General features: G+C 53.3%; 12 protein-coding genes across 13 annotated transcripts; 6 read left to right on the forward strand and 6 right to left on the reverse strand.

Moving 5' to 3' along the window:
• Window positions 1-1040: 1040 nt before the first annotated feature.
• Window positions 1041-2085, forward strand: J3458_000818 (uncharacterized protein; the record flags this gene model as incomplete). Its single annotated transcript, XM_007812939.2, has 2 exons — window positions 1041-1148; window positions 1219-2085. 2 exons carry the CDS (start codon window positions 1041-1043, stop codon window positions 2083-2085), a joined length of 975 nt encoding a protein of 324 aa, XP_007811130.2.
• Window positions 2086-2639: 554 nt separating this feature from the next.
• Window positions 2640-4468, reverse strand: J3458_000819 (uncharacterized protein). Its single transcript, XM_066116356.1, has 2 exons — window positions 3502-4468; window positions 2640-3396 (listed from the first exon to the last, which is right to left on the reverse strand). The coding sequence occupies exons 1-2, from the start codon at window positions 3797-3799 to the stop codon at window positions 2843-2845; spliced, it is 852 nt and encodes a 283-aa protein (XP_065978238.1). The 5' UTR covers window positions 3800-4468; the 3' UTR covers window positions 2640-2842.
• Window positions 4469-4907: 439 nt separating this feature from the next.
• rpl13_1 (60S ribosomal protein L13) lies at window positions 4908-6115 on the forward strand (the record flags this gene model as incomplete). The annotated part of the gene is made up of 5 exons (XM_066116357.1): window positions 4908-5088; window positions 5162-5195; window positions 5270-5316; window positions 5395-5553; window positions 5720-6115. The coding sequence occupies exons 1-5, from the start codon at window positions 5086-5088 to the stop codon at window positions 6113-6115; spliced, it is 639 nt and encodes a 212-aa protein (XP_065978239.1). The 5' UTR covers window positions 4908-5085.
• Window positions 6116-6400: 285 nt separating this feature from the next.
• On the reverse strand, window positions 6401-8579 carry J3458_000821 (uncharacterized protein; the record flags this gene model as incomplete). Its single annotated transcript, XM_007812942.2, has 3 exons — window positions 6401-7965; window positions 8025-8276; window positions 8369-8579. 3 exons carry the CDS (start codon window positions 8577-8579, stop codon window positions 6401-6403), a joined length of 2028 nt encoding a protein of 675 aa, XP_007811133.2.
• A 532-nt stretch (window positions 8580-9111) lies between these two features.
• PAM16_1 (mitochondrial import inner membrane translocase subunit TIM16) lies at window positions 9112-9671 on the forward strand (the record flags this gene model as incomplete). Its single annotated transcript, XM_007812943.2, has 2 exons — window positions 9112-9114; window positions 9252-9671. 2 exons carry the CDS (start codon window positions 9112-9114, stop codon window positions 9669-9671), a joined length of 423 nt encoding a protein of 140 aa, XP_007811134.2.
• Window positions 9672-10344: 673 nt separating this feature from the next.
• On the reverse strand, window positions 10345-13444 carry BPL1_1 (biotin holocarboxylase synthetase; the record flags this gene model as incomplete). Its single annotated transcript, XM_007812944.2, has 5 exons — window positions 12608-13444; window positions 11906-12542; window positions 11239-11814; window positions 10905-11176; window positions 10345-10835 (listed from the first exon to the last, which is right to left on the reverse strand). Exons 1-5 carry the CDS (start codon window positions 12642-12644, stop codon window positions 10345-10347), a joined length of 2013 nt encoding a protein of 670 aa, XP_007811135.2. The 5' UTR covers window positions 12645-13444.
• On the forward strand, window positions 12013-13444 carry J3458_000824 (uncharacterized protein). Of its 2 annotated transcripts, XM_066116358.1 has the most exons (4): window positions 12013-12891; window positions 13005-13036; window positions 13162-13226; window positions 13291-13444. In XM_066116358.1, exons 1-4 carry the CDS (start codon window positions 12782-12784, stop codon window positions 13357-13359), a joined length of 276 nt encoding a protein of 91 aa, XP_065978240.1. In that variant the 5' UTR covers window positions 12013-12781; the 3' UTR covers window positions 13360-13444. The 2 variants fall into 2 exon arrangements, with proteins under 2 accessions (XP_065978240.1, XP_065978241.1); XM_066116359.1 differs by lacking the exons at window positions 12013-12891; window positions 13005-13036 and having other exon boundaries at window positions 13055-13226.
• A 231-nt stretch (window positions 13445-13675) lies between these two features.
• Window positions 13676-14615, forward strand: J3458_000825 (uncharacterized protein; the record flags this gene model as incomplete). Its single annotated transcript, XM_007812945.2, has 2 exons — window positions 13676-14265; window positions 14345-14615. The coding sequence occupies 2 exons, from the start codon at window positions 13676-13678 to the stop codon at window positions 14613-14615; spliced, it is 861 nt and encodes a 286-aa protein (XP_007811136.2).
• Window positions 14616-15017: 402 nt separating this feature from the next.
• On the reverse strand, window positions 15018-16289 carry J3458_000826 (uncharacterized protein; the record flags this gene model as incomplete). The annotated part of the gene is made up of 2 exons (XM_007812946.2): window positions 15018-16143; window positions 16261-16289. 2 exons carry the CDS (start codon window positions 16287-16289, stop codon window positions 15018-15020), a joined length of 1155 nt encoding a protein of 384 aa, XP_007811137.1.
• An 825-nt stretch (window positions 16290-17114) lies between these two features.
• On the reverse strand, window positions 17115-17588 carry J3458_000827 (uncharacterized protein; the record flags this gene model as incomplete). Its single annotated transcript, XM_066116360.1, has 2 exons — window positions 17115-17274; window positions 17368-17588. 2 exons carry the CDS (start codon window positions 17586-17588, stop codon window positions 17115-17117), a joined length of 381 nt encoding a protein of 126 aa, XP_065978242.1.
• A 930-nt stretch (window positions 17589-18518) lies between these two features.
• Window positions 18519-19799, reverse strand: TXNDC17_1 (Thioredoxin domain-containing protein 17; the record flags this gene model as incomplete). Its single annotated transcript, XM_007812947.2, has 2 exons — window positions 18519-18961; window positions 19028-19799. 2 exons carry the CDS (start codon window positions 19797-19799, stop codon window positions 18519-18521), a joined length of 1215 nt encoding a protein of 404 aa, XP_007811138.2.
• A 1451-nt stretch (window positions 19800-21250) lies between these two features.
• Window positions 21251-24152, forward strand: J3458_000829 (uncharacterized protein). Its single transcript, XM_066116361.1, has 2 exons — window positions 21251-22795; window positions 22882-24152. The coding sequence occupies exons 1-2, from the start codon at window positions 22311-22313 to the stop codon at window positions 23891-23893; spliced, it is 1497 nt and encodes a 498-aa protein (XP_065978243.1). The 5' UTR covers window positions 21251-22310; the 3' UTR covers window positions 23894-24152.
• The last annotated feature ends 285 nt before the right edge of the window (window positions 24153-24437 follow it).

A 24437-nucleotide genomic window follows, 5' to 3' on the forward strand; every position in this document is an offset into this window, starting at 1 on the left:
GATTGATACTCCAAGAGGGTGTAGGTATGGAGTACCTAGGGTAGTACTTGAGCAAGCGACATCTCGGAGTCATGGAAGAAGGGCTTGTACTCCGTACAGTCTCAGGAATTCTCTAGTGCTGGACCAGTTGCACTCGAATCAGCACCGTCGAGCCTGAGTTTACCATCGTTCCCCTTTGTCATGCTGTATTTGCAGCCATCGTCAAGCCCAATTAGGGGCCCTGGCCCGCCGCCACGCCCTCTTTATGGCTTTTTAAGGCGTCGAACTCCTGTCAACACTCGCATTGTCGTCTATAGACATATTGGCGTGGCTTCCCTGTGCAAACACAACAGCCCAAAGCCGGTGCATAATAGGCCTTATTAGCTGATTGATAAAGTCACACTGATCTATTCAATCTATGGAACATTCTGGTTATGCAGCATTCTCCCTCCACCCTTCCGTCCATCCATTGCCGTCGGCACTCGATCCCTCCACCGACCGCCACAGGGTTGACTTTGTCGTCATAGCCCACTTCTCGCAGAGGTGTCAGCCGCATTGAGACAACGCCCTGGTCTTGAACCAAAAGTTGCTGGCCCAAGTCTGGACATCTGGAGTCGGTTTGCCCACACTTTGAGCACCAAGGCTTGCCTCCCCCTCACGCCAACCGCGGCTCTCTCCCGACTCGCTGTCTGTGACTTGGCCGATTCGTCTCAGCTTGTCTTGCACCGCCAATCAATTTCTACTTGGACCTTTACGAGAAGGGCAAGAATTGGCTGGCTGTTGTAACACCCGTATTTTCTCGATCCCCCGCATCCTGCTCGAGTGTCTGCCATCCATCCCTTCGCGGAAAGAACCCCCGGCTTGTCGGCCTCGCGTCTCGTCACCTGCCATTGCCGAGTTTCTATCAGGGTGCTTGCTATCGGTCTTGTCAACTACCCGCTGGAATCATTCTGCCATCAATAGCCTGTCGCAAAGCATCACCTCCACCGCCACCCGTCACCATCATATCCGCAACAGCCAAAACCTGCATGCGATTCATCTAATAGTAGAGGACAGCGAACATGTTTGCTACACAACAGTATCTTGAGGCTGTTGACGCCGGACGAAAGCGCTTCAGAGACGACGAAGAAATAGCCAATGCTGCCGCCGGCTTTGGGGAACACAGAAATGTACGACTACTTCCAGCTTGCTTGTCTGCCTTGCCGTGCCAACATTGTTCGCTGCTAACCACCTATTCAGAAACGCATCCAGTCCCTGCCACTTCGAAACACCTCTCGAGCAGGCCAGCATAGTCCATCTCCAAGCGTTGTGCCCTTAAATGCGAGTCCTGCCTCTGCTGGTCCACGCTCCCACCTCGAACCGTTCCAGTCTGCTTCCGATCGAGATGGTCCGCTGCAACAAGATGCCGAGATGGACATGATGGACGTGACTATCTCATCACCTCCAGATCATGATGAAGTCGCACAACCCTCCGCCTTACTACTCGACCGTTCAACGGGTCGAATGCCCACGCCCATCCAGCCAAATTTTGCGGCACAAGTCAAGGGACAGCACAGCGGATGGGCGGCTACTGTGCAAACTCAGACAACCCCGAATGGAGTTGCGAACCTCGGCCATCACGTCATGGGTATCTCACAGGACCAAAGAGTACCACGAGCGATGACCGGCGGGCCAGACTGGCAGACCCTGCAAAACCACAGGCGGTTACCTTCACCGATCTCGGAAATGGGCGACCCCATTATGCATGATGGCGGTGACATCCCGACCTGCATGATGATGGATAGTGAGGGACAATTTGGTCAACTGAGTCAGCCAAGTCCAGTCCACGGTTCAATGTCTGGACAGCCATCACCATTGCACGCCATGGAACACCCCAATGCTATGATGGATGCTGATTCCCATCACCTTTTGCAACATGGCGAATCTGATACTGATCCGTCATCCCCTTCTCCAAGTCGCAAGGGACATCAGCGCAGTAAGCATACAGTTAACAGCTGGACGTGGCAGCCTGGCATGAAGAAGAGTTTCAGCATAGGATACAGATCGGACTGTGAGAAATGCAGGCTCAAAGTCCCAGGTCATTTTAATCATATTGTAATCTCATAGGGGAGGGAATGTCGGCTGGTGGGGCTTAATGCATTGAGAAATTTACTATCAACTGGATAATAGGGGCGGGTTTCGCGACTGGCAGCATCGAAACGTTGGATTCAGTTGCCGATGTTATTATTACGGACTGCCCCATAGGACAAACTTATTTTGAGCTGGATGGCGTTGAACAAGGTATTTGGATCAGGATTATACACAACGGCTTGAGCAAGATGAGGATCAACCTTGCTTTAAAATTCGGCAACACGGGGGGAATGATGATTGGCACAGTGGCATTGACCTTTCTTTTTCTTTTTCTAACCACTAGCGATTTTGACGAGGCTCAGTACTATTACCACCACACAGCTAAGCGACTTTTCCTTTGTAATTTAATATATACCTAGGTAATATTTGGCGCAGTGACTACCGGCCATCACTATCGGGCACAACTCCTGCGTGTCGTATTCTCACAACACAGACGTGTACTACTATCAATATTGGATTTCCTGCTGAGGATGTTTCATGTGTATGAGTTCATTCCAAAGTGAAAGAACTTCGAGTGATGTGAATACTTGTGTTTTTGAATCAATGTTGATATGCAGGTAGTTGGGATCAACCCCTCTCTTATTACATACAAGAACGACTCCTGACGCCAATCTAATGCACAACCAATCTACAGAGTTATGATACATGGTTTTGTTTCCACCTTCTCCCAATGCCTTGCTAGATCATGGAACGATTGGAACGATTATATTCCCTCGCCGTCCCGTGAGCATGTCTACCAAGGCCACCAGCCACGCTTTCCTGTTTTCTGCCCTGAACTGTCAGTCTCTAGGCCCAGTTGGTCTAGACTACCGCCTTTCAGTTGATTCTGTTTCTCTATTTCCCAGTTACCCTTGGCTTTGGTCTCAATTGACTGCACTACACCGCCGTCGGCAGCCAACGGCGCAGTTGCATTAGACGACGTCTCTTCAGCTGCCGTTGATCCACCAAAGAGCCCCGAGAAGAGGCCAAATACGCCCTTTCCCTCCTTCTTCTCATCGACGGCATCTCCAGAAAACTTCGGCTTCACGTGTTCCTCGAAATGTGTCCGGTGCTCCGCCGGCGCTAATAGGGGCGGCAGCTTGACGCCAGTTTCTTTCGCTTCGCGGTTAGCCTCTTCCACGAGGAGAATCTGCTCGTCGGTTGCGGTTCCCTTGAGGTACGCTATGCGGGCGGCGGCGAGGGAGTCAGCTTCGAGTTTCTTCTGGGCTTCGACCCATTCCGCGCGGCGAGCGCGGTTGTATTGGAGCATATCCCAGACGGAGTAGACGCTGACTACGCCAGCGACAGCTGTGAAGAAAAATCTGGAGTATCAGCTGCTGCAATCAATCGGTCCATCGCACGGCTTGGCGAGGTGCAAATGAAATGCACCGCAAGGAGCTGGGGGCATCATACCCGTGAAGACGACGATACCGCCGACTGTCCACCGATGCGCAACATCCAGGAACCTTCTCGACGCATCGATGACTCGATCTGTCCTGCTGATCTGTGCCTTCTGTGCCGCGATGTGTGCCTGCCTCAGTCGTCGAACCCGCTGCTCAGGAGTCTCGCCGGGAACCCGAGGTGACGGCTTTGGCGTCGTGGCAGCGGCTCGTCCCCCGGCCGCACCGGCTGTTTTAGACGTGGCGTGAGGGATGGTTGATGTGAAGCGTGTTGCGTCCTTGACGCTTCGGGGTCCCATTCTAGACGCCATGGTGGGCTTAGGAGGAGAAGGTTTTTGTTGCGGTACACTTGACGCAGGAAAGAAGCCAAATGTCGAGTGATTTGATTGGGGAGACGGTTGTGGGAGAATGGCCTGAGGGATCGCCTTCTCGTGAGATTTTCTGGGACGGCTAGCTGAGCGGTGATTTTAACGCTTGTGATTGGGCGCACGCGGGAAAATTTCGGGCATGGCAGTTCCAGCTGGGAAGGGGACATGATTTTACGTGGGCCTGATTCAATCTAATGAATCGACAGAATTGCTGGACGTGATGATGCGATTGTACATGGAGATAGATATTTTCGAAAGGCTGTAGTTGAATTCTACAGTTTGGTGGTGCTGGAGAGTGAAGCCGGTTGGGAGAGTGTTGACGAGGAGTCTCTGCTTTTTCTCCTACCTCGGACGACACCTGAGCCCCCCGTCGGTTGCATGGAAAAGGCCAAGGACCTGCTAACCTTGCACGACTCTTAGAGATAGTAGACTAGTTTTCATTTACATGATAGTGACCTGGGACTTGGAGTTCAAAAGTCATGCGATGCTGCCTGCTATCACTAGATGAAATTTGATGTGACCGGGTACCCTCCCGTAATTCACGCCACGTTGTAGCCATCACGGATTGACAAAACCTCCCGCGTTCTGTGACGATCCCAAACTACAGCACTTCCGCCCACCAAGGACACTACAAGTGACGACAAGGCAAGTGTAGTTGATAACTTCGTTACAACACACCAATTTCCAAATCGTCGGCATGCAAATGCACTTTCGGCATTCAGGGAGAATCATGCGTCTTCTTCATGACATCGCTCAAGGCAACGCTCACAATGAAAACGAGGTGAAAATCAAAAATTACGCCCCCCATGGCCCCGAAGGACAATGGAGCAAGGAACGACTCCGCGCTGTGCAATGCAGGCCTTCCATACTGAATCCCCCGAATCTTGAGCTGGGGAATTCGGAACAAGGTAAGTATGAAGAAGAAAGGAAGAAAAGTTCAAAAGCTGGAAGAGTCGCCGAAGTTTTATAGCTGTTTGTTGGTGCCTGGGGCAGCCATTCTCTGGCGAGCCTTAGTCATCTCCCAGTGCCGACAGATTTTCCGATTTCACGTGACCCACACATTTGGCCCAATTCTCGCTTCCTGCGCTTGGAGAGGGCACACCCCACCTGGTACGTAGCTTTCGTAGGGCACGAAAACCCTTTAGACAATTTGTCAAGCCTCCATCTCCGAAATTTCAACGCCTACCGAACATCGACAACCGGAGCGAGTTTGATCGCAAGCAGGCACAATGGTATGATTACCCCCGTCGAATGCATGCATTTGCATGACTTAAATATCATTGCTGACCAGATTTTTTTTTTCAGGCGATCAAGCACAACCAGAAGATTGTCAACAACCGTGAGCAGCCCACCCCATTAAACCGACAGACGACAACGGCGACGACGCCATTCGACTGACATGTTCTCCAACAGACTTCCGCAAGGACTGGCAGCGACGGGTTCGCACCCACTTCGACCAGGTATGCGATATTGAGACGGACTGAACGACGAATGGTGGCCGTGAAAATGCAATGGTGATGTTGACTTTTCATAAATAGCCCGGAAAGAAGGCCTCGCGCCGTGTTGCCCGTCAGGCCAAGGCTGCTGCTCTGGCTCCTCGCCCCGTCGACAAGCTGCGTCCCATTGTCCGATGCCCTACTATCAAGTACAACCGTAGGGTCCGCGCCGGCCGGGGTTTTACCCTAACTGAGCTCAAGGTACGATTATATTGCTCGACAACGCGCTCCCAAGCCCCGATTTTGATTTCGCGAAATCCTTCACCGAATGAATGGAGAACGGAAACGCAAATCAGATTAATTTTGGGAGACGGACTTGGTTGGACTTCCGATATTGTACTGGTCTTCTAACACTTTTTGTTCACAGGAGGCTGGCATTGCCCGACCTTTGGCTCGCACCATCGGTATCGCCGTCGACCACCGTCGCCAGAACCTCTCCGAGGAGAGCCTGGCCATCAACGTGGCCCGTCTCAAGGCCTACAAGGAGCGCTTGATCTTGCTGCCGCGCAAGTCCAACGCCCCCAAGAAGGGTGACACCAAGACCGACCTCTCCAAGGTCAACAAGGCCACTAGCATCTCATCTGTCCTGCCCATCGCCCCCACCGACATCGCTGTCAAGGAGATTAAGAAGAGCGAGATGCCCAAGCCCATCGACGGTGGTGCTTACACTGCTCTGCGCATGGCCCGAAGCAACAAGCGATACCAGGGTGCTCGTGAGAAGCGTGCTAGAGATAAGGCGGAGGCCGAGACTGCTAAGAAATAAACTGGCAAAAAAGGGTACTGGTGTTTGAGGGTTTTTTGCTCTTTGCGTCTCTTTGGAAGTGGCTACGTCGGTTCGAGACCCTGAGGGAGTTCTTGCCCCGATTTCATGGCGGAGAGATACTATAGGTCCAGGTCAAAAATATTATTGCATGATCACCAGCTCTTGTTTTTTTTGCCTTGTACACAAAACCGCCAACGGGGAAATGTTTTTTCTTCTCTCGTGAACTTTTAATTTGGGAGCCACAAAGACAGCATCACAAGTGATATCCCCAGCTGGCGCTCCTATTTAGGCCGAATGTGCTTTGGTTCTATCGGTAACAATAAGCTGTGTTCCATCCCGGACCAGACGTTGCAATGAAGCAATTTTCTCTGGTGCTAACTCGCCCTTTAAAACTTTCAACAACTCGGTGCATAGTACAAGTGCATTTTCTCTGTCCACCTTTGCCATGTTTTCCTTTTGCTTCGGGTCGACTTGTTGAGGTTCCAGCTGCAACTCACTTGCTGCAGAAGACCACTCTGGATGTGGTTCTAGCTCTTTGGGCTCGTCATCAGCGGCAGCATCTTCTTTGTTCTCTGGCTTTTGGCCCGTGATTGTTTCAATCAAGGCACTCTCTGCTGCCTTGTCATGCAACACGGATACCACCACCCTTGCACCACTCTCAGACCGGGACATGAGGGCAAAGACAAACCAAGCCTCGGAGCGGAGAGACGGCCATTTATCTTGAGTTAAGAGAAATCTCAATGGGCTTTCGACGTGATGCTCTTTGTAGAAGTTTGTTCTTTTGCTCTCATCAGTGTTGGTGTCATTGGATCCTAGATTTTCCAGAACTTCGGACACGGGAGAAGAGTGAAGTGCCCGGCAAATGCCTGCCACACATCTGGCCGCCTCAAGTTTGGTTGGTTCCGCGTCTAACCGTCTGAACAGGGATATAATACCACCTGCGCTGGATAGCTGGCGGACAGAACCATCCGTCGAGTCGGCGTCCGTGCTGGCGCAAATCTGGCGAACGTTGGAAGGGCAGTTGAGTAGGAGCAGGCGCGTAAGAGATATCGCTGCGAATTGGATCTGCGGTAGTGTGTCAAGAGAGTATATTCTTGGAACACATTGTGGAAGTAGTAGATCTTTTAGTTGCGGTTTGTTCACTGTGGGGATTGCTAGATTTTTGAGGAATGAGCAGGCTGCATGGAGGAGTTGAGTATCGGTGACAGCTGGGTTGGATAACAGCCTGACGAGAGGCTCATGTGCTCCGTATGTGTCTACCAAGGCAATCGAGGTCTTGTCAGAGCGAGATATATTACCCAAGGCCACGCAGCCAGCAGATTGCAAGAAGGGATTGTTTCCCCGGATCCATGCCAGGAAGGATTGCGGCACAGCATCTGATAACGGGTAGGCTGTGGCGAAGGCGTCGTTACCGGAAATATCGGCCAGAGTTGAGAGAAAGGAAGCCCGTAATTGCTTCACTTGCGTTACAGTGTCTTCATCGTCCACGTCGGCAACATTCAAACCAGCATGAGCATGGTGGAAGGCATCCATAAACAACCCCATTTGCATTTCCGATGCCACCACCCTCGACTGAAATTTTTCATTAGCCAGGTAGGCCACGGCCACTCCTACAATAGCAATGAACTCATCAACATCCTCTTTCGCGTTTTGTTGATTAGCCAGTTTGAGAAGAACCTCTACTGTGGATGGATCTGCAACGGCGCACTCTCCTTCTTGCGACACAAGAAGAGCCAAGATTTTGCAAATATATGGGACAAATGGTGCGTATTTAGAGATTTGTGGCAGAGACAAAAGGTCGACGAGTTGCTGGCTGAGGCGCGATTTTGAGGCCAGGACTTGAGCAGGATCTAAATCAACTTAGCACAAGTCCTCGCGCGCACAATTACCGCGACAAGTTATTTCTCACCATAGTCAACTAGAATGTTGTAAATGACCGGAATGTTGAACGGTATTAAGCCTTCATCCTTCACATACTTGGTGATTGCCAATAGCCGATTGTCTTGCACCACTCGAGCCCGGTTCTCATCGGTATCAGCGCACGAGTTCCCTATCAAACGAAGAGAGTGAATGCGAAGCTTTTGTCTCAGGCCACCCTCAGCTAACAGGCCGAGAAAGAAGTCCAGGATTCCAGAATCTCCGTATGGGAGACGCCATGCCGCTATACGTTGGTAAGCCCGTATTCTTAGAACAAAACCAACCCCATTTCCCAATCCTGTCAACAAGAGATGGACGGTCATTTCTGCAACTCACCATCTCGACTTCCATCCCCAAGTTTCTCTGCTATCAAGTCCAGCTGTTCAGATTTAGTTGACCAGGCATCTCTGCAGACAGCCAGAACGTTGGAGAGAAGTTCTGTACGTTTCAGAGGGATATCAGACGGTTCCAAAGAATCTTCAAGACCGCTTTGCTTATGGCAACTACCGTACTCTTGGAGGAGAGCGGCAACTTCCTGTGGTGTCATGGCGCCTGTCTCTCTGGCCCTCAGACCCGGCTTTGCGAGCAAGTCTGGGCTGAGCTGAGTAGCCTGAAATCCCCACAGGGTTGATGATGAGCCCTCACAAGCAATAGACACAGACCCCTCGGGCCTTCTTTGCGGATGAACCGACGGAATTTTCACGTAGTTTGTACGAGCTCTAATTACTTTGTTGATTTTAATTACTCCCCTATTTTCAGTGTGATTGGCCCCGGGGAGGGTCATATGTCAAACCATTGTCTCGTCTCGCAGAGGTTCCCGAGTTGCACGGCAAAATACCGGCTAAACCGCAGAGCTACGTCCAAGTTCTTCCGACCACGGAACCATTGGCTAGCATCGCGCCCGTGGAAAAATCCAGAAAGCCGCTCCGAACCTCCAACTCCTACACTCAGCTTCGTGTGAGACAAGGGCCATTCTCCCCCCAAGGCGGCCCATTACTTTTTACACAGGGCCATCCTGTCGCGAGAGCCTCGATCGCCGGTGACTACAGTTTGAGCTAACTGACTTTTATTTTCTCACAATGGTATGGATGAACCTTGCTCTCCTGTCCCACCCCGAGAGCTCATGGCCTCGAAACCCTCCAAATGCGCCTCCTCAACAACGGGCCAGCTATGGCGAGCCGGCTCTCGAAACCAAGACACTAACAAAAGGGGAATGCAGGCGCACCGGTTCGTCGTTACCGCCTTCCTGACGGGCTCACGAATCCTCGGCCGATCCTTCATGGCGGCCTACAAGCAGGCCCAAGCCGCGTCGCAGTACCAGCGTGCGCAGGCCAAAGCCGGCGGCGCCGCGTCAGGCCGAGCCTCCCTGGCGTCCGGCATGACACTGGACGAGGCCTGCAAAATCCTCAACGTCAAGCCCCCGGCCGGCGGGCAGGCAAACGTCGAGGAAGTCCTGGAGCGATACAAGCGGCTGTTCGACGCCAACGACCCCCAAAAGGGAGGCAGCTTTTACCTGCAGAGCAAGATTGTCCGGGCCAAGGAGCGGTTCGAGCGGGAACTGGGGCCTATACGGGAAAAGGCGGAGCAAGAGGCCGAAGTAAAGGAGGGATGGAAGCCAAAGGTCTACAAGGACAAATGAGCGATAACCCGAAACCATTCTTGGTCAATGTCTCTTGTACCCCGGGGCGCATATGTTTACCACCAGTCCGGCCCTGTTATCTGGTCGCCAACTCGAACATCATCTTCCAACAAGGGGTTGGGGCCCGATGGCCCTGAGCAATTACGAATTTAAGGAAATGGCCATGACGCGACGAGGCGCAGGCTAGGCTTCCTGTGGGGATGAGAATCTTTTTTTTTTTCTTAAATTCATTTCCCTTTGTATACATGTACATCTTCACTCGACTGCGGCATGGCACGGCGTTTTTGTGGGCGGCACATTTAGAGGCATGACACTGAAAAAAATTGGCCGCTGGAGACCAGGATTAGACGAAAAAAACAAAGATGCCTTGAGCTTCATGTTTAATATACTTGTACTATATGACACCTATATTCGGAGTTGAACAATGGTTTCTCATGTAAATTAGTGATGATTGCAGTGTAGTGAGTTATACAGTGTGTATAGTATGTCGACCCGGGAAGCAGCCCCGAATCCTGGGAGGAAAGGTCCCTGTGTTTGGAGTGATGGATGGAAGAAGATTTGAAGGACAGCATCAAGAGGATACAAGATTTGCAAAAATGTCATCCCTGTGTCCTAGCTGACACCTATATGTTTTCCTATCCATGTGGGATTCTTCAAAACCCAGGTCCACCCCCTACTGCTTCCTCCTCACCAGGCCCTTCCAGAAATCAAAGCTATTCTCATCACTCTGCAGCGTCCATATCTTCCCCGTTCCCCGTCCCTCGGCGTCCGTCTCCTCAGCCCTCAACATGCCCCAATCCCTCGTGATTCCCAACACTCTTGCTCTCACACCACCCTCCGCCTCCAGCGAAATGGCCTGTCCCGTGTGCAGCCAGTGCCGGTAGTATCTTTGCTCCAAGTTTTCTGAAAAGCCTTCGCGGCGGAATTGCGCGTGGATGGACTCGAGCCGAGTTACTATTCTCGCCAGCAAGGATTCCAAATGGAGAGGAGACGCATTCGCGGGTAGGAGATCGGAGATGGATGTGGTGGGACGAGGATTGATGGCGTTGATGCCGATTCCGAGAACGATTTGGTATGAGCCGTCGCAGTAGCCGCATTGGGAGAGGATGCCTCCGATTTTGACGTAGGTTTTTGACGATTCTGAATTTGTGGGGTCGAGGGCATCTTTTTTTTGGTTTGCCCGTTAGCATGGCATGGAATTTTGGGGATAGGCTTTGGGCGGTAATGACTTACAAATGTCGTTTGGCCATTTGAGTTTGATAGGGAGGTTCTCATAGCCAACACCGTAGGACTGAATGGCCTCCACGATGGCAACAGCAGCTACGTACTGGATGAATACTACGGGTCTGCAAGCGGCTAGGTAGGCAGGGTGGTTAATGATGGTCGAGAACATGAGTCCTCCTGGGGGTGCGACCCAGACGTTGGTCCCGCGACCACGGCCAGCGACTTGAGTTGCTGCGGAGAATGTGAATCCAGTTGGAAGCTTGGATATGAATTTCGGGTTCCTGTTGAGGAGCGTCAGCGTGGCGTTCGTTCTGCCAAAGGGGGTTCCCACGGCCTGGCGTACTTTTCTAGCAAGGAGTTGGTGCTTGTGACCACATCGCCGTACATCAGGATATTGCCCCAGTCTTCTGCGCTGTCCTCCGTCATCTGGAATCTCCGAAGACTCGAGTAGTAAAGCTTGTGGTTGAATCGAGGAGTCATTTCCGCAGTCGGCAGCGCTTTTTCATGAGCAATAACACGCTTTGTTATGGTGCTGTAGTCAACAATGCCGGTCTCGCATGGCGGATGCTCATCCGAAGCCGGAAGGGACCGGTGCAGGTCTTCCAGCGCGAGTCCATCCTGATCGCTTTGAATGCAAAACCTGTCCGCCTCACCTGCGATGAACTCCTCCCCGTTCTCCTTGTCAATGACTTCGGCCCAGGCATACAGTAGCTCCGAGACTTGGGAGTTGTCGACGGCAGACAGGTGGATATTGGAGAGCGTGGGCAATGTTGCATTTTCGGCGCTTACTTCGAGTCCGAGTCTCTCCAAACAGGCTTTTAAAAAGCTGAATCTTTTATCGTCATCTTCTTGGAGCTTGTTGATAAGGTCGTCGTACCCTGGGATCGTAGGTTGCGGAGAGAGATTTACAGGAGCAAATCTATCAGTTGTTAGCCTTGGCATCTGCAGTCTCCCTGTCTCTCTCTCTCTCCCTTTTTTTTCTTTTTCATAAAGTTTACAAATGCACTTACTCGGGATGAGGCCCGGATAGCAGGGCCTTGCCGTCTCCAATGTGACACAGTACCAGAGCGGCTTTGCCATCGCCGCCATCCACATCCAAGTCTTCAGCATAGGAGGCCAAAACTTCCACCTTGCGTCCTGTCACTTTACCCACGTCCACGAAAACACCACCTCCGTTGTAATAAGAAGCAAATGTCTCTGGCAGGCCGCCGTCCTTGAACGCGCCAGCCGCGACCCTCAGGACGGCAGCACGCGCACCCTTTTCGCTGTGGTATTCAAATCCCTCGAATGCGCCTCCCCGACAGGTTCCAGGATAGAAACCCAGTTCCCTGCTTCCAACAACTTCAAGCGGCTTGTTCCCTGCCTCAAACTCACACCTGCTACTCCCGTAGTATCCACCAGCACAGAGGCCCAGATACGCACCGCCACGGCGAACAAACTCGCCAATAAGGCGGTTTCCTCCGCCATTGAGAACTCTGCAGTAGCCCAGGTCTGCGCCGCCGGGGATCACAAGGAGCGCGCAAGTGGGAGCCCATGGTTCCTTGAGAATGACGGATTCTGAGATGGGGATGACGGCATAGTTGGGCGAGAGCAGGCGCCGGAGGGAGTACATGCACTGCCGGACCGATTCAGATGTAGTCCCAGTACCTGGATGAATTTTCAAAAAGTCAGGAACTCGGCGTCATTGAGGCCTAGAAAAGGTGGCTGCGTACCCGTGTAGACGAGGACGTTGAGCCGCCTGGGCGTCATGATGCCTCGGGGTCTCAACCAAAAGGTGTCGATGGAGATGGTCGCGCCCACGGCAAGTCGACAATTTCTCCCCCCTCCCTCTTCCGTCACCAAACTTGCCTTTTTCTTCTGTACTGCCCGACGCCAAAGGGTACGCAATGGGGTCACAGTCGTCGCGCCCAGAGCCAGATCAGCCAACAATGGCCCAGGACAAAGGCAAACTTCCGTCTGTGACGGAGCCCGTGGACGATGATGAGCCGGATGAGTGGTGAGTGGGCTTTCTCAAGTTCCTGCCGTTTGGGGGTGACCATCTGCCTGGAAACGGCCTTCGGCCCCGATGCTAAGCCGCGACACACTGACGCTCGCACAATTGTGACGCAGGGACAAGAGAATTTTCAGCACCGGATGTGCAGGTAAGTATTTTTTTTCAATCGATGATGCACCAGTCTACTTTTTTTCTATTAATTCTTTTTGGTGTCGTTTGGCTTCCGGCGCATGACGGGGCAAGCGGAGACATCATGGACTGACATGTTTGTAGACGAGAATATGAAAATGACCGATTGCTACTTTGAGAGGAAGGATTGGAGGGCCTGCGCCGCAGAGGTAAGCTTCAATGGCCTCAATTCTCGAACAATTTCACTGACCCAACCAACGTGCCGCCTCCCAGATGGAGGAATTCAAGCAATGCTGGAAGCGTCATGGAAACGACGAGCGCACATCAAGCAAAGACGCTTGACTCTGAAGCAGCAATGCATGTATTGAAAGAGAATACGGAGTATATGTAGCCATATGTAACAGTACCATTAATCAATTAATCACCACTTTCAATGTCCTTGGCCAAGCTACGTGGTATGATTACAAAAACGCCTTGTGTGGGGCTCCCATTCAAAAACTGCACGGGGAAAAGCTCCCATTCTCCTCCAGCTGCACATCTCCAAATCGCTTCAACCCCCATCTCCTTCCGACCCATTCTCCCGCACAACACCGCCGCCGCCTGTCGCCTACGCCATCCGACCCCGTTGCTTTGCGCCCAAAGAAGCCCACATGAGACCATGATGCTCTCCAGACGAGCCGCCTCAGCAGCGGCAGCGGCACGAGCCCTCGCCCCCCGCGCACCATTCCTCCCTCTCGCAACCCGGCTCTACGCCACGGAAGCAGCTGCACCGGCTGCCCAGCCCTCACAAACTCCCCCGGCAGCGGCCTCGAAACCCACCCCCGCAGCTTCAAAATGGGCCAAGGCCAAGACGGCCGCCAAACCCGCCGGCAGCGCCAGCACCAGCTCCGCCCCGACCGAGGCGGACGTGACGTATGAGCCCAGAACCATCGCCTACCGGGCGGAAGCAGAAGGCTCACGGCCTCCCGTCGACGTCACGGGCATACCGGTGGTGGACTGGGCCAACAGCTTCCACGGCATATCGTCCCGGCCCGTAACCGAGGAGCAGTTCAAGGCCCTCATGGCGCCGCTCGCCATCAAGGACATCGAGGTCAAGCCCGACGGCGTCATCTACCTCCCCGAAATCAAGTACCGGAGGCGACTGAACGAGGCATTCGGCCCCATGGGCTGGGGCATGATTCCCAAGGGCGACGCCGTGGTCGGCAACTCCATCGTCACGAGGGAGTATGCGCTCATCGTCGACGGCCGGTAAGTTGGAACCATTCTTGTCCCCGTCCCCGTCCCCAGGGGAGACGAAAATTTATTTTGGCTGACACTGAGCCGACAGGTTCGTCTCGCAGGCCCAGGGGGAAAACGCCTACTTCTCGCCCGACCAGCTCCCCTCCTCCGTCGAGGGGTGCAAGTCAAACGCCCTGATGCGCTGCTGCAAGGACCTTGGCATCGGCTCGGAGCTGTGGGACCCCCATTTCGTGCGGTGGTTCAAGAAGACGCACATGGAGCAGGCGTGGGTGGAGCACGCGACCACCAAGAAGAGGAAGACGTTTTGGTTCAAGAAGGGTGAGGTGCAGGTTTCGTACCCCTATAGCTTGGCGAAATAGACGTCACTAAAAAGGAAAGGGGGGAAGGGGGCGCATAATCATAGAGGGCAAATATGCCGGGATATAAATTCAGACAAGGTAAGTGGATGTAGGTGGTTTGTGCGTGTACGATATATGCGACAAAGTCTCCATTAGATATAGCGTTTTGGTAAATAATGCATGAGCGACGGAGTTTCGCCATTGACTTTCAGTCTTGCAAGTCGTATCTTGTGAACTGAGAGTCCAGTCAAGTTAAAGGTAGGGAGCACTGACTGGCCAGTCGCGACCGTATATTAGGAGGCATGTTGGCTGAGAGAGTGACCAAGCCTCAGAAGAAGAAGAAAAAAGGATATCTAAGCCAAAGAGCACCAAATTCTACACATGTATCCCAAACTCCTTTCTGGCCCATTGCGACCGAAGCTCCTAATCTTCCTTGGGCCCTCCCGGACCAGGAGTCGCATCACCAGAGCCGCCCCAGCCCCATGGCATCCAGGAAGCTCCCGCTGTGCCGGACGGGACGTTGCGCCGACGAAGAGTCACATCATCTTCCGCCCCGCTCTCGGCTTCGACCTTCTCAAAGTCGGTCTCGCTGCGACTCTTGCTTAGGGCGCTGAACATGCTGAGTCCACTGGGTGGCCGCTGAGTAACTTCGTCGTCGTCCATGTCGCGTGTGCCGGTTGGCGCAAAGCCTCCTGGTGGCATGGTGGGGGAGGCTCCAGTGCCATCATGTTGAATCTGCTGCGCTTCGCGATCCAAGGCGCCCAACACGATATTAAGGCGCTCACGCTGCGCAGCAATAAAATTCATCTTTTCGGCCGAGCCTCGCAGGTTGGGAGGAATCAGAGTCCCCGAGTCAGTCATGCCTCTGCCAGACGAGCCACTAGGACTACCAGCAAGCCCGCCGGCGTTGGAAGCAGCAGCGGAAACTGCGCTCGCCAACAAATTGTAGAACTCGTTGCCGGTGTTGGCGGTGCCGGCCCATCTTGTCGTCGGGACACTAAACCGAGCAAGCAGCGACTGCGTGTAGCCCTGCGGCCCAGCGGATGATGGGGACGGCGGCGTGGGTTCAGGTTCCGAGGGAGGAAGGTTCAGGATGTTGGTTTTGAGGTACTCGACGGCGCGGCGGAAGTAGGTCATGCCAGCGGCCTTGAGGCGCTCATGGGCGCTGGCAATGAACTCGTCTATGCTGGTTTCATTATCTGCAAGAAAAGGATGGACATGTTCCTCGTAGAGAACGCGGGCGCCCTGGGTTTGAGGAAGAATAAGATAGAGGAAGAAGAGCAGGCGAAGATAGCCGTAAAATGGGATCCTATGACGGCGAAAGCTGTGTAAGTTGACCGACTTTGTTTCAGATCCTACGGCTGGCTGAAGCGACAAGGCGCTGGGCTGGGGTACGCACCAGAAGAGGATAAAGGATAGCCACGACTCAACCAGCAAACAGATGCTGAAAACGACCCAGTACATGAGCCATGGCGTCAACTGAGCGGGATCTGAGGTCTTGAGAGCCTTGTATGAGGCGAAGATGGGGAATAAGAAGGAGGCGACGGAGCTGTTGCGACGAGCGGATCAGCACGCGATGCCTGGCGTTGGCATTCTCGAGAGTATCGAATGAGCACGAGGGGTGGGTTTGTGACGACATGGCGGCGGGGCAGAGCTGGGCACTTACGATAAGAGCATGGCAAAGAGGTCGAACATGGCTACGGCTCTTTTCGTCGAGGCCAGTGGCCCCGGGACTCTCTGGATGATGAGAAGCAAGGGCGCGTTGTATGTTGTTGACGGGCGGAGGAGGGCTAAGACTATAAAGAGTGGGCGAGAAATCGACAAGAATAGATATCAAGGCTCAGAGAGGAGGGGAGGAGGAAGTGTGAGGCTGGCTTGCAATGGGGACTCAACTAGCACTGGCGTCATGGGGTGCAGTGCTGGGGCGGCGCTAGGCGCTGGGCGTGCACCGGATTTAGCAGGGCGTCCGGGGCACCTGGGAGCCTGGCAGACCTGACGCCTCCCTGTCGCATGAAGGAACCAGTTCAATGTTGACTTCTGCACGCGTGAGCCCGTCCAAATCTGCACCCGTGACGTGCCAATTAAACTCTGACGCACGCCACCGGGTCGCGGACGCTGCTAGATCAACGGATTCGACACATGCAGGGATCAATCAATCGCAAATGCAAGCAGGGACGTGACTGACGCTTCAGTGCTGGTGGTGTATCTGGTGTGTTGGAGCCGCTTCACCGAGGGATATAACGGTGCTATTCATGACTGAATCATTTCTATTCAGGCTGTCCGCGAGGCTCCATTTAAATGCCATTGCTTCAAAAGAGCCGAGTTTATTGCGGGAGCCTGGGAAAGAGTCCACCCCAAGGCAATTCAAACATGGAACAAGGCATGGCAGACCAGTATTCACACCGTGTTTGCGTCACCACGGCACACGCATTGTACAACAGTATACCCAGCCTAGACTTGTAAAAGCGTCTATTGTACTTCTTCCGCCGCAGTAAACCCCGTTGCCATGTCGTACGAAACTCAACCAATAAACCCTCGCAACTTGGCCTCGTCCATGATGCCGTTCTCATCCAGCCTAGCCGTCTCGACAACCTCGCCATCAACACGCTCATACTTGGCAAGCGTAGGGACGCCATTGACGTTCCAGTTCTTTCGGAACACATTCTCGGGGTTCCTCCATCTACGTAACCCTGTGTCAGCCGTCTGTCCTTGTATTCTTTTATTACACCACAGACTTTTGTGTCGCAAAGAGAGAAGAAAGAGAAGAACGTACTCTGGCCTTTGGCCGACTTCAACCACTGACACGGTTGGTGCATCCTCCCCGCCAAACGCGGCCTGGATGTGCGGCCACGAAGCCCGAACGTCGGGGCACCACGGCTGCTTGGTCTCGGGGTCTTCCGACGAGATGAAGACGATAAATGCTCTCGAGGCAGAACCCGGCAGTTGGAGCTGCTTGGCCGAGGGGGGGACGACCAAGGTTCTCGAGATGGGCATTTTGTCTGAGGGCCAGAGGCAAGAGTACAGCGGGTTGTCTCGGTGTGCCGGTGGAGGGAGAACTGTACGATTGAACTCAAGGCTTGAGGCTGCACCGACAGAATTTTGAAGTGAAAATTTGAGGGCAAAGATACCGTCAACGGAAACGGTCTGGTTCTTTCCCAATGGTTTTCGTCGGCTCTCGAGACTCGAGAGCTTCTGTGGGCCGCTGTTTGCGGGGTAGGTAGCCTTTGCTCGTCTTGACTTAGACTGCGTCGTGTACTTGTGCGGGCTGGCTGATCAGGTCAATACCATCGTGAGAGCTCAATGAGTGTTGGAGATTAGTAGAGGAGGTGCCGCTTCACAAAAATTCATCTAGATGACGAATGGTGGTGCGAGTCGCGTCGGAATTGCGCCTTTGGTGTTTTGTCTGATTGGTTGCCCTGACTGCCACACGACAAGTAGTTGAACGGCAGTAGACCTGGCGGCAATACCTTTGAGAGCTTGATCGGCTGTGTGGAATTTGAACTAGGAATCTGTCTAGTAGTGACTGACTCCTGAGGTGTTGAGGTGGTCTGATGGAATTGCCTCGTCGTCCAATGCCCTTCTTAGTTGGCTTGCTGGACATCATACCATCAATCAAGAGACATATGAAATGTACCCGTTTGCATTCTCCTTTAGACTCTGTGATGCACAGAAACGTTGATTCACAAAAGACAACAACTCAGCAGCTACAAAAAAAGGGGATGGCAGGCCATGAATGCAACAGCCTTCCGGAGAGCAACGCGCTTCAAGATATGCGCCAACACAATCATCTCGGCTTGCCTATAACTAGCCACAGGTACCTCTTCGTGTAGCTACAAGCTGTAAATAACATCTTTTGACACCGCCATGCTCAGACGGACATCTCCTGGAACAATGCATTACCAGTGTTGTTTCGGCTCAACACTTTTACGTCAAACCACTTGCACGAGGTGACGCTTCGGGCCACAGTTCCTTGGCAATATCACCAACCAGCTTGAGCTTGTCAAACATCTTCTCCTCCGTCATGCCGTCCGCGCCCACGGCAACGCTCGCAAACCCACACTGCGGGCTGATGCCAATGTTGGCCATGGCCTCGTCGACGCTCCGGCCCTGTCCGCGGGCAATGATCGCCGCGGCCTCGAGCACGCGGCTCTTGACCGTCTCGGCGTCCTCCAGCCGGGCGTCCTTGGTGGTCACGACGCCCAGCACGACGTTTTTGCCCCTGGGCAGGAACCGGAGCGGCTCGAACCCTCCGGAGCGCGGGTTGTCGTATTCCAGGAAGAAGGTGTCGTAGTCCAGGGTGGTGAAGAACTTTTGGGCGATTTTCTCGTACGAGCCTTCGCTGAAGTGCATCGATTTGGAAAAGTTGCCTGTCAATCAGAAATTTGTTAGGTACGTGGCCGTTCGTCCTGCGGCGTTTGGCAGCGCGCGCTCACCTCTGCATACGTGAAGCCCAACATGCATATCTGCGGGCCGGCCTGCAATGCAGTCATTGTGCGCCCTCAAGTACAGGTCGAGCAGCCTGTCCGGATCATCGCCCTCGGCGCGCAGGGACTCGACCATGTCGTCGGAGCAAAAGTAGGCGAGGGTCGGGTCGTCAATCTGCAGATTGCGCAGGCCGGCGTCGTACAAGGTCTTGATCTCCCGCCGGTAGGCCCTCGCCAGGTCGGCGAAGAAGGCGTCGTCGTCGGGGTAGACGCTCGTCTTGTACGATTTGCCCGGCGCCAGGCGGAGGTGGAAGTAGCACGGCGGCGGCATGGTAAACTTGCACTCGGCCCGCAGCTCCTCGGGCACCGAGTCGCGCAGGAGCTTCCAGTTTTCGAGGTACGGGCTGGCGTCGTAGGTGATTTTGCCCTCGCACACGGCCGCCATCATGTACGGCCGCCCGGCCTTCTTGAGCGCCGCGATGGGCGGCGCGGACAGGCGCGCGAGCTCCCATGGCACGGGGCTGACTTCCCGGAACCCTCCTAGCTTCTCGAAGAAGCCCGAGAAGTAGTACTTGCGGTCGAATTCGCCCGACGACAGGGCCCGGACGCCGTGGGCGCGCTGCTTCTCGACAATGTCGGCGATTGCGTCTCGTTGGCCCTGGCGGAGCTGGGCTGGCGTGATGGTGCCGGCATCGGCTTGCTCTTGGAGGCTAGAGAGGGCTGCCGGCCGTATCAGCGAGCCAATGTGGTCCGCGTGGAATGGTAGCTCGTGGCCCGTCATGATGCGAGTGCAGAGGGTGCAGAGGTCGAGCGTGTTGCGCAGGAGAGTGAGTCCGTGTGAGCTGCTTCGTCGGCCCTCTGCCGGTACTTGTAGTCATCGCATCGGAGACAACTCGACGTTCGGAAGGCAGGAAACTCCAGCTTTTCCCCTCGTGAGGAGAAATCGGATGGCCCCATCGGCAGTTCAAGCCAACATGACTTAGCACGGTGCCAAACACGTTGCCTGTTGCATGGACGTTGGGAGGCACCAGCGTGGCGTGACGTGCAGCCGAGCCGACGACATGCCCAGGCTGCCTTTTTTTTACCTTTTCGGTCTCTAAACACTCGACGAAACAAACGACTCCTGCCTCTGGGAGAAATGGGCAAAGCCACGGAGAGAGAATGGGATGATTCTCTCTGCGTTATAACTTATTGGCGATGTGCTCGACAAGGATCTGCTCCGTAATCATCGTCCTGCATCCAACCCCACTCCAAACCCCTCTTCTTGTCTCCCGTCTGGAAGTAGATTGGGGCGGCTAATGGACAGTGGACAGTTTCAAATGGCCAAGTATAGAGAGAGAGATCTGACAATTAATGACTGCCAAGAGACGAGGCAACGGCATGGTCATGTTGCCGAGATATCAATCAACATGTGATCATTGATGGTACTAACTTGTACCGACGCCCACATCTCCCTTATTTCCGCATATTACCCGTCAGCTGGATTCTTTCGTATCCGTGAGTGACACTTGTGCTGATTTTACATTGGCAAGGTTTCAACGTGGCATTTGTTTTCACATTTATTTCCCCTACCCTCCCTTGATCCAGCTCCGGGAGGCATGTCGAACGCGACCCATCCATACCGAAGGCGCGTCTTCAGCAGTTTCACCTCAGCAGTTGGACTGTGGAAAAAAATGTGAAAACCTGTATCAAAATCCGTTGACTATGAGTTGGTTTATTTTCGGATGCACATCAGCCCTGCTAATCTCAATGAGACCATCTCTACTTGGCCATGTGTTGGCTGATGGGGCTGCGTCTCGCTGAGCAGCTGAGTATCAGGAGCGAAACGAATCATAGTCCTTTAATACAAAGTTCGATGACGCTATTTTTTTTTTTTTTTGCCCCATTCAAATCAGAAAGAGAAAAGTAGGCCTCTACTGCGGCATGTCGGGTATATTCTTCCATCTTGCCAAGCAAAACAGATGCATTGTCACAGGTAGAGTTGCCGTCATGCGATATCAATTGTTGGAGAAATTCCCAAATTACGCTCCCAACAATTCACATTGACCAACTTGAAATCATGTCCCTCCAGCTGCGGATTTTTCAACCAGACCGATTCAATTCAGCAAACACACGTCATTCACTCCACGTGATATCGTAACTTCTAGTTTTTCCAGAGAACTACCCTATACAGATTCGCGATGCCCAACTTTGACATTCCCCCCCCCTCCACTCTCCGCCCAGACGTAGCATCCCCAAACCACGCGTTTGTCTCAGTCCCCCAACCCGTGTCCACGACGGCACGTCGGCAGTCTCCCGATCCCTCAACCCCCCAGGCGCGAACAAGGTTCCCTGGGCCATCGGTTAAAGTTTGTCTACGCCGCCGGGACGCGGACCCGCGCTCCCCTGGTCCTTGACCATCTACAACGACGTCTGAAACCACGGTAAAATCACATCAACCAAGAAGTCCTGCTAATTGAACAGTCCCCAATATCCTGGATTGCCCGCGTCCCAGATTAACGGTTCCCCCCGGCCACCAAATGCCATTGTCGTGTTTGCATTTGCATTTGCATGGGGGACATTTCTGAAACGCCGCGCGCCATGATGCCAAATGAGACAAACGCCGACTGAGGGGTTTGTTCAAGCTCTTCGCAGAAAATCAAGGGATGGCAACTCCCTTTGATCGGCAAACGCCAAACGCGGATCCTCGGTTCGCTAATGCTCGCACTCAACAACTAGTCAGATTTACTACTGCCTTCTAGGGTCCCGCGCCTCAAGCATCATGAACGAATTGGAGTGGGTGATTCGGGAAGGTGTATATTTCCTAGCACTAGTATCTGTCCTGGTCGAAAGTAATACGGAGAAAAAAAGTGCCTATACTTTTCCCCCGGCCTATAGCATGAAGGCAATGCGTCTACTTGACCGGCTTAAGCGTCAAAATTACATGCATACTTTGTCGAAATTCTATCCCGATGGCCCGATGGCCCGATGGCCATGGCGTGTTTGAATTCGCATTTGCCTGAGTAGCCGTGGCCTGAGTATATACGCGCCTTGTTCTTGCGGCGGCTGGCGCAGGTTGGAATTTGAACCAGTTTCAGTCGATCAGTCATTTACAATCTCACACAGAACGTTTGCTTCTAGAGCCGTCTTGACTCGTGTGCTAGCTTTCATGCCATGCGCAGCCTGACGACGTCTTTTGGTGGTTATTACAGTCGAGACACAACATCATTGGCGTGTCCCGATGCAGTAAAACCAGCATTCTTGTCAAAGGCAGAATTCACAACCTCGAGCCTTCGGTATGTGAACGACGTCGATGAGGCTGTTGCAGATGCTGCTGATTCGAGACGCGTCTGAGCCGTTCAGAGTCCTCGCCGGCGGTTATAAACGACGTAAAATCTCCTCTGATGCCGAAGTTTTTTTTTCTCCTTCCAACCCAATTCACCACCAAGCCTCGATTTCATTCACTAACAGACCTCCCCGAGAGCTTATTCATTCTTTACTTTCACATTCTTTTTTCCCCTCCAAAACTCCAAAACTCACCATGCGTTACTCACTTCTCGCCCTCGGTGCGGGCAAGCTGGCCATGGCCATGATCACCAACACGACCGATGGTCAAGAAACTGCTGGCAAGGCTGTTTCCAACACCATGCCTCCTGTTGTTGGAGACTACGAGCTCTTCGGATGCTCTGCCGCCAATGATGACTTTAAGAGCTTTGTTCGGGTTGCATCTACTGATCACATGGACCTCGACTTCTGCAGTGCCAGTTGCCAGTCCAAGTTCATGGCTGTCAGTGGCAAGTAAGTACTACTACTGCCTTTTTTTCTTTTTTGAAGATCTCCAGCCAGGAATCGGCGAAGAGGCTTGGCTAATAAAGAGACACCAGGGACTGCTTCTGTGGTGAAAGGGCCGATGCGGCTCAGAAACTCGACGCCGGCATGTGCAACAGCCCTTGCCCAGGCAATCAGGCTCAGTCTTGTGGTGGCAACGGTGTTGGCAACACGCGTCGCGATGGTGCAGCTCCCATGAAGGCCGTCTCCATGTACATGCGTTCGAAGGCTGCTGAGGCCGACGGTGCTGTTACGAAGACCATCACCAGCACCAAGGTTGCTACCATCACCAAATGCCATCCCACCGTCACCAACTGCCCCGTGGGCAAGCCTACCCACGTCGTGACCAAGGTCACCGAGACCTGCCCTCGCCCAACGGAGGCGGTTGAGTGGCACAAAAAGAAGATTATCTGCTACGGCGGTCACTGCGCCCCCGAGATTCCTTGCAAGGGCGAGAATCAGCGCGTCATCTGTGACGGTACCAAGTGTCACTCCGAAGCCTGCTACAGCGAGGACTGGAGTAGGCTTGTCATTTGCAAGGGCGACGACTGCAAGTGGTCTACGTGTGATGATGATCGCTGGTACGAGAAGAAGATCGTGTGCTTCGACGGCAAGTGCGCATGGGAGAACTGCCACGGCGACGAGTGCCACAAGAAGTTTGTCTGCCGGGGTGATGAGTGCAAGCACGAGAGCTGCTCCGGTGATGACTGCCACAAAAAGTTCATCTGCGACCACAAGGGTGACAACTGCAAGCCTGCTCCCCCATGCGACGGAAAGGACTGCCCCAAGCCGCCTCCTCCCTGCCACGACAAGTGTCCCAAGCCATCTCCCACCTGCAATGGTGAGGACTGCCCCAAGCTTCCCCCTCCTCCTCCCTGCCATGGCGATAACTGCAAGGTCGTTCCCTGCAAAGGCAACGACTGCGTGAAGCCTGTCCGTCCCACTGGTACTGGCACTGGCACCATGTCACCTCATCCAATTCCCACCGGCCCTCCTATTGTCGCTGGTGCTGGCAACATAGTTGCCAACGTCATCGGTGCGGCTGCCGGTCTCCTCTTTGTCTTGTAAATGGATACATAGGCATGAGAACAACATTGATCGACTTCGATTCTTCCGCAGTGGAGTGGTGTACGCTGCAGCGCATTAACTTTGGGATGAGTGTTGGGTTCAGAATTTGGAGTTTTGGGAGTTATTGCGTTTAATGCACGAGAGGTTGGATGCTATGTGTCTTTTCAGCTCTAGACTTGGTCTGAGAGAAGATCTCTCGTCAGATTTGTCACATAAAGTAGTATATTAATAGGAAAGTTGACAGAACTTACAATCTTACCCATGATGTGGACTGTGATTTGCGAAATTTATTCTTTTCAATAGCAAGAGATTTGAGACGTGGTTTATATCAAGCATACTCAGATACAACGCCTAATGCATGCTTCCCGTTACAGAACCACGCAAGTTGTGCGTCCATGGTAGTCTTGTTCTCCAGTTACGGCGGCGTGGGGGTAAGCGATAACTTGCCAGATACTTGGACGCAAACCCGCAACATTGGACGAGCCGGAGAATCACTCCACAGGTTATGGAGTGGGAAAGTTGTGAGACCCATGTCAGAAGTATT

The sequence above is a fragment of the Metarhizium acridum genome (genome assembly GCF_019434415.1).
Source record: "Metarhizium acridum strain ARSEF 324 chromosome Unknown scaffold_1, whole genome shotgun sequence".
Taxonomy (NCBI): domain Eukaryota; kingdom Fungi; phylum Ascomycota; class Sordariomycetes; order Hypocreales; family Clavicipitaceae; genus Metarhizium; species Metarhizium acridum.

Excerpts from the sequence above, each read along its gene's own strand:
- J3458_000829 (XM_066116361.1), top strand. The coding sequence starts at position 22,311 with ATGAGGCTGTTGCAGATGCTGCTGATTCGAGACGCGTCTGAGCCGTTC. Across the intron at positions 22,796-22,881 it reads TTCATGGCTGTCAGTGGCAA|GGACTGCTTCTGTGGTGAAA; the intron begins GTAAGTACTACT and ends AAGAGACACCAG.
- J3458_000824 (XM_066116358.1), top strand. The coding sequence starts at position 12,782 with ATGGGGTCACAGTCGTCGCGCCCAGAGCCAGATCAGCCAACAATGGCC. Across the intron at positions 13,037-13,161 it reads TTTCAGCACCGGATGTGCAG|ACGAGAATATGAAAATGACC; the intron begins GTAAGTATTTTT and ends ACATGTTTGTAG. Across the intron at positions 13,227-13,290 it reads GGAGGGCCTGCGCCGCAGAG|ATGGAGGAATTCAAGCAATG; the intron begins GTAAGCTTCAAT and ends GCCGCCTCCCAG.
- J3458_000819 (XM_066116356.1), bottom strand. The coding sequence starts at position 3,799 with ATGGCGTCTAGAATGGGACCCCGAAGCGTCAAGGACGCAACACGCTTC. Across the intron at positions 3,397-3,501 it reads CGGTATCGTCGTCTTCACGG|CTGTCGCTGGCGTAGTCAGC; the intron begins GTATGATGCCCC and ends TTTTCTTCACAG.